The sequence below is a fragment of the Mesoplodon bidens genome, assembly GCF_964165515.1.
Source record: "Mesoplodon bidens genome assembly, chromosome: 4".
In the NCBI taxonomy this organism is placed as follows: domain Eukaryota; kingdom Metazoa; phylum Chordata; class Mammalia; order Artiodactyla; family Ziphiidae; genus Mesoplodon; species Mesoplodon bidens.
In genome coordinates, this window is record NC_138160.1 from 8269825 (window position 1) to 8287194 (window position 17370).

The window sequence follows — 17370 nt, forward strand, 5'->3', positions numbered from 1 at the left end:
GCAAACTACATAGTAAACGGTATCTAGGAAGTCTTGAGTAGGAAGTCGAGGAGCTGAAAAAGTAAAAAGATCTGCCTTGGTTTCTTCCAGCTCAAGGCTGGCCTATAGTTTAAAAACGCTGTCGAGTGCTAAACTCTTGTGTGAGGATCTGAGCTGGGTTCTCCCCTTTCATAAGCTCAGTAAACGCACAGGAATTATAGAGGGAGATACTGTGTGACTCCTCCCATTTCATAGATGAAGACACTGAATCCTGGAGGTTAAGGAACCTGCCCAAGTTCATACAGCCAGCAATGGGGGTTGGGTTATGTCCCGAATCCAGACCGTCTGACTTCACAGCCTATACACGTACCCTTATACTACACTGAAGAAAATAATGGACTGCAAGAGAAGAATCAGTTACATTAACAACATTCAAGAACGGGTCTTGGAATTCTGGGCAATGCTTTAGAAACCAAAGGGGTGAGTGGATTTACTCGGAATCAAGGTGAGGAGGGCTTGGGAACAGACCAGAGGGGAAGACAGATGCCCGGGTGAATCTTTACTCTGGAGCTATTAGAGCCATCAAGGATGCCACAGAAAGAAGAGCAGGAGGAAGAAGCCAACAGTCCAAGGGCTTATGAAACAAGAATATTGCTGGGAAGCGTTTGCCCCAACTCCAGAGACGACGTTTCCGATGTTGCCCACCAGAGTCCGGGAGTGCCCTCTAGGGACCGTGGGAGCCTCTCTCTGTGTTTGTCATGTTCACTGTCCACCCACTGAACAATTTCACCCAGGTATCTCATGTGGGAGGAGTACTGAATCATGCCAAGCAGATTAGCCCACGGCTTCCTCTTTCCATGGAGAACCTCCAATGTCTCTCCAAACCACCGCAAACCCACTTTATGATAGGGTGACCAAGAGTCTTTTAGATAGTAATGCTCAACTATATATTTTTCCTGCTGGGGAAACAAGGGAAGAACTTGTGCCTGGTACGTAGTGTATGTGTTTCTCTAACACACCACATACTACAGGTCATTTTAACTGGGGAGCTAGACTACACTTGGAAACACATTCTGCGGTCCCACAGTGGTCCTGCAGGCGGATGATGGACCCTGACTGGGTGACCTGCTCTCACATCAGGAGACTCCAGAGCCTTCGGAAACTCAGACAGCATCCTATTCCTCTTCCAAAGATAGGAGAAAAGCAGAAATCATTGTTAAATAGACAGCCAAATAGCTCTTGCATTTATAGATCTAAATCTGGAGGTAGGGGATGTTTAAATCTCACCAGGCAGGATAATAAGATGCATATTGTTTCCATTCCATTGTTGAAGTTCTGTCTCTTGTTAAAATGCAATTCACCATAAGCTAGTATCTGTCACTCCCGAGTGAACTGAACGAGCCATAAAGCAGTCAATGGCCTCCTTGTCTACAATGAATGTGAGTGCAGGAAAGAGCTCCTTTATTCATTATTATTATTAGAGCTACACATGAATAGAAGGTGCTGCTAATTCAGAATAAAAAAGATGTGAGTATGTGTCAGCTTGTCACAAATATATGCATGGAGAAGCTGTTTTTTTCCTCATGTTTGTAAACATATTGAGTTACGGATTACAGAATATTCTACAAAATATGTCAGATTTGAAGAAGAACTGTGTTATGATATGAGGACTTTTATTTGGCACATTGACTTACATAATAGTGACCATGCGGATGGGAGTACTGAGTAGAGAAGCACAATATAAATATACATGAGCAATGAGAAGAGCAAAAGCATCAACATCTTTGAGAAGATTCTGACCATGTAAAACCAAACACTGAACATCCTGATGGATCCTTCCCCTCTGTCTTCTGTCTATTCCAATGTCTACTGCATCTGTCTGGAGGGGCACCAGGTTCAATGGTCCAATCTGATGATTAACTAGATCACTGAGAGGCTCTTGATATAGAAATATTTGTCTAAATTGATGAAAATGGACATTAAAAGTAAAGGAATTCCAATTTTGCAACTCTATAAAAATCTTACTAGCATCAAAATCTATCAAAATTATTTTGTAATCAAAGGCCACCTTGTGATACACCTGTCAAAGGCACACTAGAAAATGGTGGGGTGGAGCCTGTATGGGTTTGCCCTCGCCCATCCCAGCTTGAAACCCTGGGCTGGACCACTGACATCTGGAATGTTCCTTTATCCTGTACAGCAATTCGACCTAAGGATTAAAGAGACTGGTACAAAGTAGCTTTGCAATAAATGATGGCTATAATTTTTATTTCATGATTTACTTTTGATTTCCTTTTTAATAATTTATATTTATTAGAACTTCACATAATGATATTGAGTAATCAAACATGTATATATTAAAGGTGATCAGAATTTGAGAAACATAAATAAAGCCAGGCTGAGTTTTCAAAATAGCAAGCCATTCCACATAAAGAAAGGAGTTAATGGAAACAATATTTAGACATGACACACAGCGAGCCAGAGGTTTTCAGTTCCCTAATTTGTTGATGTCAGTTACAACCAAAACCATTTCTGTGCATATTCCTAGATTTCAGATTCTCTCTTTATTGTGAACACTGTTTCCCTTGTCACAGCTACATGAACATGTGCTGCAGAGGGTTCCAAAGTAAAGCTAATTTTATCTAGAGATTTATTAAGAGGGGCTAATTAAACCAAAATTAAATTAAGTAAAAAGTGGTTTAAAAGCCATTGATATACTAAAATTCTTTCCTTAAGATTTCTAGGAAAAGATTAGATATATAGACAGATAGATGGATAAATATACATGTTTGTGTGTATATGTTTTGTGTGGGTGACATACATATGTATAGGATCGAGGTATATGTATATATGGCTCAATACTTCCACCTACTGGCTGTATGAACTTAGTCAAATTACTTAACAACCTACATTCTCAGTTTCCTCCTTTTAGAAAGGTAATAACAATACCCAATATGTAGTATCATTGTGAAAAGTCAAAGACAAAGCATGCCAAGTGCGTACCACGTGGTCGCTAATCATCAAAATATAGGTCACTATTTATATATATAAACTATCATATACATAATAAATACATAAATTAATAATAAACATATACAAAAATATATAAATTAATACAAATGCATATGTTGGTAAACATACCATCAGTATTTACTTAACAAGTTAACTCATTAGATTTGCATTCTGTATATCAAATTAGGGTGTGTGTTCCTTTCAGAAGATCTGGAACCAAACATGGTGGAGGCTCTGTGGTAGAGGTGGAGCCTTGCATGCCAGCCAGAGCACCTCTATCACCAGGTACTTCCTTACCACCCACTGTGGGGCTGTCCTACTGTCCTGGGCCCCGGGTATTCTGCAACCCATGCCCTCAAGGCCATTGTAAGGCAAAAAACAAGACACAGACCAATGAGCCATCACAGGGAGGAGGAGGACCATGGGGGCCAGGCCAGCAAGGTGAATTCGAGAATCAGAAAGGAAGGGAGCAGGGAAAGGGCAGATGCCAGGTTGGGATGGGGCTCCAGGCCAAGAGCAGGAGAGAGAGCAGCCGGAGAGAAGACCCTAAGGGTGGCCAGGAATGGAAGGAAGCTAGTGTTGGCACAGAAAGAATCAATAGGACAGGCGGCAGAAGTCTGGGCCAGGCCAGCGATCCACAGAGAGGAATCTGGAATTCAAGGGCCACTGGAGAGATGCTGAAGAGTTTTAAACACAAGCGTATGACTCAGATTCCCGTGTGTGTGGTGGCCGTGTCAGGTGAAGGTGGGAGCGGGATGTGGTCCAAGCGTGTCCTTAGTGATCACTGACAGAGTGACATGAGCTTTGGAGCCTCAGGTCCTTCACTCACTGAGGCCCCGGCAGAAAGAAAGCCATTGCTAAATCATCTCAGGAAGATGAGAAACATGGCTCCAGCAAACATGATTCCTTCCTTCTTCAGGGGACCATACTCTGTTGAAAGTGTGTTACTTACATAGATTTGCCGGTCCAAGTAGGAGTAACTTGTACCACAGGGACACGTTGCTATCTCTTCCTAAATGAGAACTGCCACCTGCACATCAGCTTGTACCCTAGGAGCCCAAACTCTCACCAAGCATTCTCCCCCTCTCAGTGTCAACAGGAGCTCCATTAACTGGCTATTTGTCCACCTGTTCTAGCTCACAGGGCCAGAGACATCCTTCTGTATCCTGCTGGCTCACTCCATTCCAAGCACCAAGACCTTGGCAGCCTTTCCAATCTCCTGTAAGATTTGACTAAATCACACAGTCCAGGGCTCAATTAGTTATAGGTAATTTCACGACTATGTATTTCTGAACATTTTCAAAGCTGCAAGTTTCCATTGACCATGTTTATTTTTTCTTGATTATATTTTAAATGTATAGGTTCACTTCTTTCGGGAATTAATCATTTAACCTGCTGAATTGTAAAACTTAAGGAGTTATTAAATTGGAATATTAACTTTAATTCAAAGATCTTAGAGATATTTTAATGCCTGTAAAATATTTTTAAAGACTAAGAGGAAAATATGCAAGATTTAATTGAAAGAAAAAACTGGGCTACAACATTCTGCAGTTAGAATAAGTAAACTCGTATGATGGCTTGGTCTTTGTCTCCTGAGCTGATCAGGGCCAGGGCAAGAAAGAAGACAAAAACACAAATATTATACCGTCCAATGCTCAGCAGTGAATGAAAAAATGTGAGAGGCCATTGACTGAGGGAAAACAAGAAGTTTAATACAATAATATGGAGACAAATTTACTGAAATGCAGAGAACTGAGTATCTTATAAACAGGATGAAAATATGATTTATGCTCCAAACTGGAAATCTTTTGAGAGGGAAAAAGAGTAATATTAAAAACCATGCCTGGTGTCAGGAGTGATCCAGGACTGTCACCAAGAAACAGCTATGATGTCTAGACAATGAATATCAAAACATTTTCGTGAGTGGTTATATAAGTACTAGTAAATTTCTATATAGTGTATTGTGTTCTCTATAATGGGGCATATCTTCCTTGTGTGGATTTTTTTTTTTTTAATGCAGACAGGTCTCCATACGTCTTAGTGTATACAGTGGGTGCCTCTGGCCTCATAATATCTTTTTTTTTTTTGCGGTATGTGGGCCTCTCACTGTTGTGGCCTCTCCCGTTGCGGAGCACAGGCTCTGGATGCACAGGCTTAGTGGTCATGGCTCATGGGCCTCGCTTCTCCACGGCATGTGGGATCTTCCCAGACTGGGGAGCGAACCCATGTCCCCTGCATCGGCAGGCAGACTCTCAACCACTGTGCCACCAGAGAATCCCTGGCCTCATAATATCTTGATGGGGGAAGGAAGAGTGGGATTTATCCATTCTCTTTCTTTTTAAATAAATTTATTTATTAAATTTATTTATTTATGGCTGCATTGGGTCTTCGTTGCTGCGCACGGGCTTTCTCTAGCTGTGGCGAAACGGGGCTGCTCTTCTTTGCGGTGCACGGGCCTCTCATTGCGGTGGCTTCTCTTGTTTCAGAGAATGGGCTCTAGGCACATAGGCCTCAGTAGTTGTGGCACGTGGGCTTCAGTAGTTGTGGCTCATGGGCTCTAGAGCACAGGCTCAGTAGCTGTGGCACATGGGCCCAGTTGCTCCACGGCATGTGGGATCTTCCTGGTTCAGGGCTCAAACCCGCGTCCCCTGCACTGGCAGGTGGATTCTTAACCACTGCGCTACCAGGGAAGCCCCATCCATTCTCTTCTGAAATGTGTAAATTGGAAGTCCAAATTGCAACTGAGCAGGACCCTTCCCAGAACAAATGCCCCCCCCGCACCCCCCCCCACTGTCCTCTGCCTGTCTCTTGTCTGTAAAAAAAAAAAAAATTTGGCCAAAGAAAAAATTTAATCAGAGAAATGGGAAAATATAGAAGCAAAGGAAAACAGTCAAGCAAGACAAAGTAATAATCATTTAGCCATTAAACAAAGTCAAGGACCTTTATTTCCTCCTCAAGGGCTATAGATAATATTCTGAGGCATGTCCGTTGAGCTGTTTTGCAGATACTGAAGTCCCCACAGGGTGGAAGAAATTAACTGTACACTGCCCATAAGCATGGAGACCCCAAACTGGGTGGAACCAGAAGGTCAGTGATGTTGACTCCTGGCTACCTCACCACCACTCAATCTGAAAAAGATCCAAGAGTTGATCATGTACCCTGCAACTCTCTCCTCAGCACGTGGCCCCTTCCTCCTTTCCCTGTTTAATCTTTGAGCAAAACCTGGGGAGTGGAAGTTGGTTCCTGGGGACATGAGTCCACCTTCTCCCCAGAATGGCTGGCTTCCTCAATAAAGCCATCTTTCCCTTTACCTAACACTTGTCTCTCAATGTTGGATTCTTGAGGAACATGCAGCCGAACCTGAGTTCGGTGACAAAATGACTTATTGGCAAAGTATAGAGCCTTCATCACAAGACTAAAGGGATTCTGTGGCTGCTCAACTTTCAGGACCTCAGCACTCAATGACCAGGACAGAACACAACACTATTTTCAAAGAGCACCACAAGGATTGATTCCTTCCTGTCACCTACCAGATGTTTGTGTCCATAAAGGGCTGTGTTAAATAACCCCACAGGCTCTCCTTCTTTGGGTTTAATAACCCCAGTTCATTCCATCTCCTTTTGCAAGCTTTCACCAATCAAGAAGCACCGGCCACTATTTCCAAAGTCCCTGTATCCCGCTTCCATGGTAACTTGTGCATAAAAATGTGGACATCAGAAGAGACACGGAGGCAGCTTATGGTGGCGGTATTTCCTAAGATGTTGACTAAACAAAGGGGAGGCCAGGAGCCCACAGAGGGGGAGGGATCTGTCTTCAACTCCTAGCTCGTGCATGCTTCAGCATGTGGCCCTGGTTCAGATAACACCTATATGGAGTCTTCCATCCACCTGGTAAGTTGTAAAGAGCCACTGTGACTCCCCCTTGCACCTGGAGTAACAATTGGATGTACCAGAGGCTCCAGCAGGTGCACGGACAGACAAATGGTATGCAGGGAGGCCATTTATTTAAACTCTTTTCTGACCCTATAAAGATCATCAGACTTGGTTTACAACACTCTTTCCAAAGGGTGTTTACATCCATCCCACACAAGATAGACAATCTGCCCAACGCCCTCTGATAGGCTTGATCAAGCCTGAAAATTAGAAAAGGGCAGCTCGTCATGCTGGGTCTCATGTCACACAGCTTTGCTCCCATGCTCTAAGTCCACGTGTCATCACCTTAACAAGTTGAAACTTCCCGAGTCAGATGTCAGCTGTTAGCCTTTCAGCTGCAGTACTGAACAGAGTCCACTGTTCACAAGGACACCCCTCTGAAAACATCTCCCCAGGGGCTGTCTGGTAACGTACAAAACTAGGCTGCTGACTATACAATCGTGATTTTTGTTCTGGGTTTTACCCAGCTTCTTTTCCTTGATAACACTACAGATTTCCTAAACAAGTATACTTCATTCCCAGGCCCCTCTTGTCTTTATTTTGCTTGCCTGGGAACTCTGCCTGCATTTATGAATTTCCTGCTTTAGCAAATCTTGTCTGTCCAGGGAGAGCCTATTGCAGACTGTTCACACCTTCAGGGACTGCACTGTGTAGACTGCCAGAAGTGATCTCACTGTCCCCAGGATGGAGCCCAACAGGGTCACCCAAGCCTGGCCGTGTCTGGACCCCCAAAAGTGGTGTCTGCTCCCAGGGAGAAGCAGGGAGCTCCACGAAGCACCTGTCTTCATGATAAGCAGAAACTATTTTTCCTTGAGTTAAGCACAGAAAGGATTTTTCTCCTTCCAAGTAAGCTATCTTTAATCACTAGAAGGTTAATCATTGTATTTTAAAGACCTCAAACAGTCTATTTAATGCGTGGGTAACATCAATAGAGTTATTTCAAAACAGGAGAATTTGAGATTGTTATAGAGTTTTCTTAACTGGAAACATAATAGCTCATTAAAAATGATACAATGGATTTCAAGTGTGTTTTCCTCCAGGGCGAGGTCAAGCCTGGAATCTCAGAGAATGGGAGGAATCAGCAGAGTTCTGTGGAAAAAACCCAAGAGAGAGACAAACGCTGCCTCCAGGGAAGGAAAAAAAGCAGGTCGCTGCCTGCCAGTGAGATTAGGCCCCCGAAGATGTCCACGCTGAAAGCGCACTGATAGATTCCTTTTTCCAAGTTCCTACCGAGGTTTTAGTCCATGTGCAAGCAAGCGGTTCCCCCAGAACCCACAAACTCAATTTGTACAGTGTTAATTTGGAGATTTTTTTCCCCTTTTCATGGGTTGACTGATTCCCTGATTTGATTGCCAGTTTCTTGAAGGCATGTTTTACAGTTTCTCTATTTTAAGCATAGACCATTAAACATTTATTACCCTGCTTTACCATAATCATTTAATAAGGGTTATTAACAATTAGTATTTTAATGCATTAAGGCTGTTTAGGTATTTCTCTAAACACATAAGTTTGTTTGAAGAGTGATTTTGGCACAGGGGAAAAAATCCAATTTTGAAACTTATAGTCATGACCAAACATATAACTCAATGTTTCAAATTCCTTCAGAACATTATCCAATTAATCACACTGTCTTTGATAACTAACTGAATATGTAATGGTTGAAAATGGGAGTCCAAATAAGAATGGCAAAAGAAGATTCTTTAAATGTTTGGACCTGCATCAGTTTCAAACATACAAATCTATATTTTTAAAGTTCTGGGTTACAACTAATATGACACGTTCCCTTTGTTAACAACAAAATTCATATTTCTGCTACTTATGAAATGTGCCTATCTCCTAGTCACTCAACAAATATTGATGGAGCCTCAACTGTGTTTCAGGCACTATATGAAATGCTGACCACACAAAAATTAATCTCACCTAATCCCTGTCCTCAAGAAATTCAGAAACTCATGGGTGGGGAAAACAAAGATGTAAACTACTCATCTATTAATTCATTTATTCAAAAATTATGTATTGGGTGTTTACTATGTGTCCAGCACTGTAGAAAGTATATGGGATCCATCAGTGACCAACAAGTAAGCCTGGCCATTAGGGAACATTCATTCTAGTGGAGGAAAGGAGACAAGTACTAAAAGAGCATAACCCTAAGCATAAAAGTCTAACGTGGCTACAGGGAATCAAGAGGGCTAGATGGACCACCTTCAAATAAGTTGGTCAGGGGCGAGGTCCCATTGAGAAGCAGCATTTGAGCAAAGACAATGGAGCTAAACCCACTGGCCAGCTGGATTGCCTGGGGCTGAGAGCTCTCGAGATAGAACAAGGACCAGCAAACTATAGCCCTCAGGCCAGATCCTGCCTGCTGGCTATGAATAAAGTTGTATGTGCACGCAGCATTCGTGTCTGCATTGATGATGGCTGTCTTCATGCTACGATGACAGAATTGAAAAGCTGCGACAGAGACCATACGGATGCAAAATCTAAAATATTCGCTCTCTGGCCCTTTATAGAAAACGTCTGCTAATCCCTGAAAGAGAGGAGGGAGCCAATGGTAATGCATGTAAGAGGTTAAAGCAGGAGCAAGAGTGGGTAGGAGAGAGCACAGGGAAGCATTGGGGGCTGGCCAGCACTGTCTCAGCTTTCTCTGCAGGTGAAATGGGAACGCGAGTGGGGTTGGAGCAGGACAGGGACCACGTGCTCCAGTATCGTGGGGTGAAGACAGCCATGCACAACGCCTGTCCAGAAGGGATGAAAGGGACCCACCGAGTCTTGGGGAAACTGCAACTTCAACTGAAGCTACAGAGGAGAAGGAATTACGGATGAGGCAAAACTCAAGGGAAGAAAGAACAGCATAAACAGCACATGGGAAGGAGCATGGTGAGGAAGGCACGGAGCAGCCAGGGAAATGCGCACTCCGCCTTAAAGGATGCTGAGAGGGCACGTGGGCAAAGTAGCAGCAGAGTCAGATCACACAGGCTGGGAAAGAGAAAACCCGATGAAGGTGTCAGAGCAAGCCCTGCTCTCCTCTCCACGTCAGCCCTTGCTGACAGCAAGGCCACCACCTGGGTCTTGCTGCACTGGTGCAGGGGTGCAGGTGGGACACTCACTCATTGGTGGACAGCTGTAGTGGTGGTGGTATCATAAGACAATGCACCTGGAACTCTGGTATTAGATCCAAGGCACTTAGCTTGCTCAGGGCAGGTTGTTGGAACTCTACCACGTAGTATTTATGCTGGGTCTCTGGGAGGTGTGGTGGGAAGATTAGAGGCTTTGGTAGGTCCTTACTCAGGGCTCTCTGTATCCTGGCAGGACGTCACCCTGGACAGCCTGATGTCACCACTTGCCTGAAGAGTAGCCCTGAAGCAAAGGAGGTCCCCAGAGGCTTGGGTCCCTGAAGGGTCATGACTTGCCATGTTCTGTCTACATGTTCTGACATTCTGAAGAGCATCCTTTGTGCTGTGTGCTTCTCTTGCTCTGGAAGGTCAGAGTGCTGATTTTTGCCAAACCTTCACTGCAGCCCTTTGAGGGAGTAATTCAGACACAGAATGAGGGAGATGAAATACACTTTAGAATGCTGCCTAAGAGAGAGGCAACCCTTCCCCAGAGATTGTGAGGAGGGGGAGGGATGCACAGTGGATAAGGCTACAGTTTAAGTGGATGGACTGTCCACCCCAGTGCTCTGGAGCATGGAAGGAGGAAACGGGTGCAGGCTGGCTCTGCCCTGGGTGAAGACGACAATCCCTTGAGCCCTACCTGAGGACTTCTGATGCTTACTATTGGGAACAAGAGGGTGACACTGCCTGTCGAGAACGAGGAGAACACAGCTGAGACCAGGAGACTGAGTGTGGCCAGAGGATTCACCCGCAACACAGAAAGAGATGTAACAGTATCATTGGAAAATAAGACACAGAAGTTTAAGATTTCCACATTTGAGCGTTTCCTGATTAGGGACTATTGTGGGTTGCATTTTATCCCCCCCTAAATATATGTTGGTCCCTATAAATGTGACCTTGTTTGGAAGTAGGGTCATGGCAGATATAATTAGTAAAGATGAGGTCATACTGGAATAAAGGGGGCCCCTAATCCAACAGGACCCATGTGAGGACACAGAGCCACAGGAAGAAGACCATGTGAACAGAGGGAAAGGCTGGAGTGACGCTGCCACAAGCCAAGGAATGCTGAGGGCTATGGAGATAGAAGAGGTGAGGAAGGGCCCTCCCCTGGAGTCTTCAAAGAGAGCACAGCCTGCTGACACCTTGATCTTGGACTTCTTGCCTCCAGAACTCTGAGAGAACACATTTCTGTTTTAAGCTACCCAGTTTGTGGCACTTCGTTGCAGCAACCCTAGGAAACAAACAACACAAACACAGCCAGTGTCCAAAATGTCGCTGAAGGCATGGCTTGAGGAAGTGAAGTCGGTTGGTGCCTGGCTGTTGGCTGAGGAGGGAGATGCCTGAAATAGGGCTGGCAGAGGCGAACAAGAAACAATAGTGACCGCTGTACCAGTCATGCCATGAGTTTGCCGTATATGAGTTAATTAACCCAATTATGGAAAGGGTCTACCTCCCTGTACAGGCAAATTATCCTATACACAATTTAATCACAGCAGGGAAGCTGAAAACACAAATTTTGCTGACCACCGTTCATAGGTGCTATCCTCCACACCTCCCCTGCCGAGAAAGTTCTCTTTCGTCAACAGAGAAATGTTGGCAAAAAACTGGTAAATGTCCAAACCAAAGACATGAGCTCTGCTTATCATAACCTGTAAGCAGCTGTTAGCTGAGTGATGGCCTCCCAGGGACCCTGAGCCCTGTAAACACCTGGAGGTACTGCGGACTGGGCAGTGAGGTGAATGTGTCTGGGGGACCTGGCTGTGGCAGCAGCAGGACACGGCAGTCAGGAGAGTCCAGCCCAGAGGGGCAGCAGGGGGCACAGTGGGGAAAGCACAGAGGAGGCTTGTCAAAAGTGAGAATAACTGTCCCTGCATCCGGGCCCAGCAGGGGCACAGAAGCAGAGCTCAGTGGGGCTCAGAGGCCAGAATCTATGCTGGAGGGAAAGTCAGAGCAGAAAACCAGGGCCAATCAGAGGTAGAAATGATACCTCACCGTTCAGTAGAAGAAGAAAGTGTCCCAAGAGAACACAGGAGAGGGAATCAACACTCAACACACAAGAACTTGGGACCCTCAGGGCTCTCTGCACTCTGCCCTGGGAGTGAGGGCCTTCCTGGTGGGGAACGAGAGGGCGACACTCCCTGAGGACAGCGGGACAATTCAGTGCCACGCGAGTTATGATGACACCGTGAGCGGAGTGGCGGCTCCGCCATGTTCACCTTGGACTTATTTGCAATGGATAATATCATTTGCTGGATAATATCATTTATGATTTTAGGACATATATGCCTACAGTGACTGTGGAAACCCTGGGTGAGCTCTTCAGCTGTCCTTATGACATCACCTGAGTCTCAAATGGGAAAGATTGCACCCAGAGGGTTAACAGCATCTGAGCACCTGATCAGCCTGGGCATCTAAGTCACATGGAAAGAAACAGTGTTTCTAACTCGTGCCATAACCTGAATTATTTTCCCAAGATATTCTTCAGGATGTCGAAAAGAAAGAGATTGTACTCCAAATTAATTTTTACTTTGCTTTCAGCAAACTCTAAATGCAATGCTTGTGGTTGGGGAATAAGTCATTTTGATTTTTAACTGGAAACTGCTTGGCCAGTAAAACTCAGCAAATGAATAGAAAGAACTTTAAGCTACACAGATGAAAGAAAGCATCAGAGCGGAAAGAAGACCTTCCACAGAGAGTCGAAAGGTCCAGCTGAAACCAGTTCAACAGAAATAATGTTAACCTAGGGAATCTAGTTACTGCTTTGGTTTGAGAAAACAATTCACGTTGCCCTTTGGAAGCTCACGGAGTCATTCAACTTGCTGAAGAAACTGGATAAAGACTCTTTTCTCTACAAGGGAGTCTTTTAAAGGCAAACTGTGATGGCTGGTTTGACTATCTTATTTGACAGAATGCTTGTGTGTATATATACACAAATGCATAAATATGCATAAGTGATCATTCTAAACAGGTGGTCCTCAAAGAGAGGCAATATTTCCCCCAAGGAATATCTGGCAGTTTCTGGAGAAAGTTTTTGCTGTCACAATTCAGGAGGTGGGACATGCTATTGCATCTAGCAGGTATAATGCAGGGATGCTGCTAACCATCCTGCAATAATCAGGACAAACTCCCTCCCCCAGAAAAGAATTATTTGGTCCAAAGCATAAATAGTTCTGAGGTGAGAAACTCGAGTCTACAATAATGAGCTTGTACTTGATGAACAGCCAGTAAATCTTTGTAGGACTTGAAAGCTTGAAATAGTAAATATTATCATGGCAATTACAAGATTTCATCTTTATGCAAACTATCAAATAAACGATTGAGGGAATGGATTACATATGGTGCATACGTCTATCAATAACATTGTGTTTGCTAGTGTGTGTGTGTAACCATATTCACACATGAACGTACCCATATGCAGAGGGCTGAATTTCAGCATCTAGCCAACTTTAACTTCAATTTGGGTGACTGGAATCACTTTCTATTTGTTAATTGAGCAAGTGACCAAGTTCTAGCCCAGGATTCAAGGGAAGTCTTCTGGGGGTTTCTGACTTCTTCAAAAAAAAAGGAAACAAGGAACGTGGTTCTTCTTCCACTGGATATTGTCATGTCTGGATACAGTACCAGGAATTGTAGCCACAGGTTTGCACCCATGAGCAGAGCTAGCCTGGGGACCAACCTGACAGACTGTGGGTGGCAGAGACAGTGGTGACAGGACTTGGGTCCCTTACTAACTCTTGAGTCATTGAAGTGAGCAACTCTGAAGACACCTACCCTGACCTTCTAGTTGTATGACTTGACACCCTTTTTTAAAAAAACTGTGGTCAACTTATATGTGGAATCTAAAAGAAAAAAATGATGTAAATGAACTTATTTACAAAACAGAAACAGACTTCGAAAACAAACTTATGGTTACCAAAGGGGAAACGTGGTGCAGAGGGCTAAATTAGAAGTGTGGGATTGACATATACACACTACTCTATATAAAATAGATAATCAACAAGGACCTACTGTGTAGCACAGGGAACTCTACTCAATATTCTGTAATAACCTACATGGGAAAAGACTCTGAAAAAGAATGGATACATGTATGTGTAGAACTGAATCACTCTGTTGTACACCTGAAGCTAACACAACATTGTAAATCAACTATACTCCAATATAAAATAAAAAATTTAAAAAAAATTGGTCAAGTTATTTGGAGCTACCTAAAGCCAAACACATTCTTTTACACAATTGCCTGAAATTTTCATGAAACGCTAGTCATTTCCCTTTTTAGCTATCTAATAAAGAAGTTAAGAAAGAATGCACATGAGGCTACAGATATCTTTGACATGACATCGGATTTCCTAAACTGCAAACAATAATATGAAAAAGCAGCTTCAGTTTGAGGAACGCTCATATCAGCATTAGCTTTATTATCACGTCTTAAGTGTGGAGAATATGACTTCTCTTCCGAGTTGGCAAAGAGCCATCTGATGCCTTTTCCACACTGAAATCCAAAACCGGGTACATTTTGATTTCTTTAGAAAATGAAGAAATTATTTTACTTTTAGAAACGGTGACAGTTTGCTTTTGAGCACCAAGTCACCGGGCATCACAGACCAATGAGAGGGGAAACTGGGAGTGAAGGTAAGACTTACCGTTGAGCCATTTGGAGTTGTACTGCGCGGTGCGGAGAGGGGGCAAGACGCCCAGACTTCGGTAAATAGCGGGATCGCGTCCAGGGAAATCCATGGCCGTGGCTGCATAGACCTCCCCGCCCGCCGTGAGGAGAGCCGTGGAATTGTGCCGAGGGCTGTAAGGACAGCGGGCCATGCCGCTGATCTGATCATGGATCTCCGTCAGGTTACTCAGCTAGGCGTGAGGATGAGACAGAGAAACAAATTATCCCCCAGGAAACCCCTTTAAGAGCGTGAATGGAGAATATCCAACCAAACTGCAAATGAAGCATGTACGATACACTCTCTGGGGCTCATACAATGTGACAAACTTCTGCACTCTGACCTGGATGAGAACAGTACCCGGTGGTCGTCCTTAGACAATCTACCGATCCACCTCTCTCATCATCCTTTGAGAGTTACTGAACCTCTGGCTTTTGGATACTCACAAAAGATGAAGTGAGATTATTGTCTATGACTTTATTTATAATGCATGGGACAGTGCAGATTTTTCCAAACCCAACTTCAGTATTTATAGAAATAAAAATTGCAATAAAAATTAGGTACAATTTTATCAATAAAAGTGAATTGAAATATTATGAATAGCCCAAAACTGCATTCATGGGTAAGGATGTATGGATTTTAGCACCACGTAGCCGAAATTTCCAAGCCTTTAGTTTTTAGTTTTCAGAGAGGCAACTCAGTGACTTGCAGTCAAGTGGTGGGAATCCAGCATTTGAGGAGCTGAGCAATCAGTGAATGAGGAAAGTTCTTTGGATGTGGGGAGGGAATCTTTGCTCTCCACTGGTTCCTTTATTCTTACCTGAGAGGTACGAGAGCAGAGGGGTTAGGCAGGGGGGCTCAGATACACTGCCTGCTTTATTAGACGTGTAGCCCCGGGTAAGCTACTTAAAGTCTTTAAGCCTCAGACTCTTATAAAGTGGTGACCCAGAGGATAAGCACCACATAGCGTGGATGTGAGGATGAAGCTGTAAGGTGCTTAGGAAAGGCCATGGTACCTAGGGATCTCTCTGTGAGCATCACTTCTTAGCATCAACATCCTCCCTTTCTTTCCAATAACTGAATGTTATTTGAAAATAATGAATACTAAAAGAAGATGGTAAGCTCAGGCCTTGAGAGAAAGTGTGTAACCAGGAAATTAACATAGTGATGTTTCTTCATCATGTTCCTGGAGGAAGACCAAATGAATATCCCAAATTAGGAAGATTACACGTGTGCTCTGATAACCCGGCAGTTCTACGGGTATAAGACCTGGAGGCTGAAAATTCCCCTGTCAATAATGACAGGTTAAAATAAAAAGACACAGGGTGGCATATAACTTTACTTTTTCTAGGGTTCCATTTGTTTGCTAGTTTGCTTTACTTTTTTGACACCCTTCTCATCCAATTTTTAAACTGTATCTTCTTCACTTGGATTATGATTTTAGATTATTTTAATACTTAACAGCCTCCCTACAATAAAGAAGAAAAAGAAATAAGAATACGTTTAGGATTATGTTTAGGGTCTGGTGGGAAATAAGCTGGTAGAAATTGTCTGAAAGCATATTTAAATTTAATTAAACAAGCTAGAATTATTACCAGTTCTTTATACAATCGTGTTATTAGTAATCGATCAGTACATCAAATATTTATTCAGTTTGACAAAAGATGTTTTTTTTTTAATTAAAAAGCAACTCTTTGGAGAATAAAAACACATTTAAAACTAGGGTTTTAATAGAATGTTTGGATTTTCCCGGTATTAAAATCTGTCAAAGCTCCACCTGAAGCCGTACCGTGCGGTTGGTGCAGACCGGTGTGAAAGCGTTAGTTCCACAGGTAAATAACCTGTCGCCACCCACCAACAGTACGCGGATGTAGTTCTGACATTCCTCCTGAAAAAATAAAAAGATCACAAGAAACTCATTAAGGAGGCCTGAGCGCAAGAGGAACGGTGGATATGAATACATCTTGTCTAGTTAATAGATTAGATGTTAATTAACCAGTAAAAACAAACACACAAACAAAAAAATCCTCTTGGATACTGACCAAAAAATAACAGCAGAACTCTAAAATAGTCTGACTTTCTCTGCACACTTGCTCAATTGAGGATATTTGTAGAGATAGATACAAATATACGTTCAGTTAAAATCTCAAAGCATGTGTCTTCTTTTGATGAATGGGCTTTCATTTTGAGTTGTAGCTGATAACAGTGTGAGCACTAAATCGCCTTTGACATATATTAGGAAAATAAATAAACACTGCTCGTGAAACAGTGTCTTAGAAAACTTCCCCAGGTACTTGAAAAAACATGGTGAATGCTTCTCCAGATGCTAGGGTCACATGTGAAACTCTGCTTGCAAAGTGCAAGAAGTTTTACATAAAGTTCTCAAAATGCATACACAGCAAGAATCTATAAACATGTTTGATTCTTTGATGAAAAATTAAAATATAACTAATAAGTAAAGGATGTCTGGAACAAGAGGCATGAAAGCTCATGCGGAGGGATGACTCACAGCTGAATTTTTTTCTGTGGTTGCAAAACATACATATAAATCTAGGACATGGTCATAGTAGTGCAGGAACTTTCAGGTAGAAAGCTCTTCATTCATTCAGCCAGCAAGCATTTACTGATTAGATACTCTTTGGCAGAGACTGTGGAAGAAGTCACAATCTAGGC

At 43.2% G+C, this 17370-nt stretch overlaps 1 protein-coding gene across 3 annotated transcripts in view; it reads right to left on the reverse strand.

Annotated features, from left to right (window-relative positions):
* The window catches only part of SEMA5A (semaphorin 5A), a 493904-nt gene that overhangs the window by 144733 nt on the left and 331801 nt on the right, over positions 1-17370 (reverse strand). For all 3 annotated transcript variants that reach the window (XM_081231009.1, XM_081231008.1, XM_081231010.1), the window contains 2 exons: positions 16487-16585; positions 14677-14890 (listed from right to left, as the gene is read on the reverse strand). In XM_081231009.1, the coding sequence (XP_081087135.1) occupies positions 14677-14890; positions 16487-16585 (313 nt within the window). The remainder of the gene's footprint in view (positions 1-14676; positions 14891-16486; positions 16586-17370) is intronic.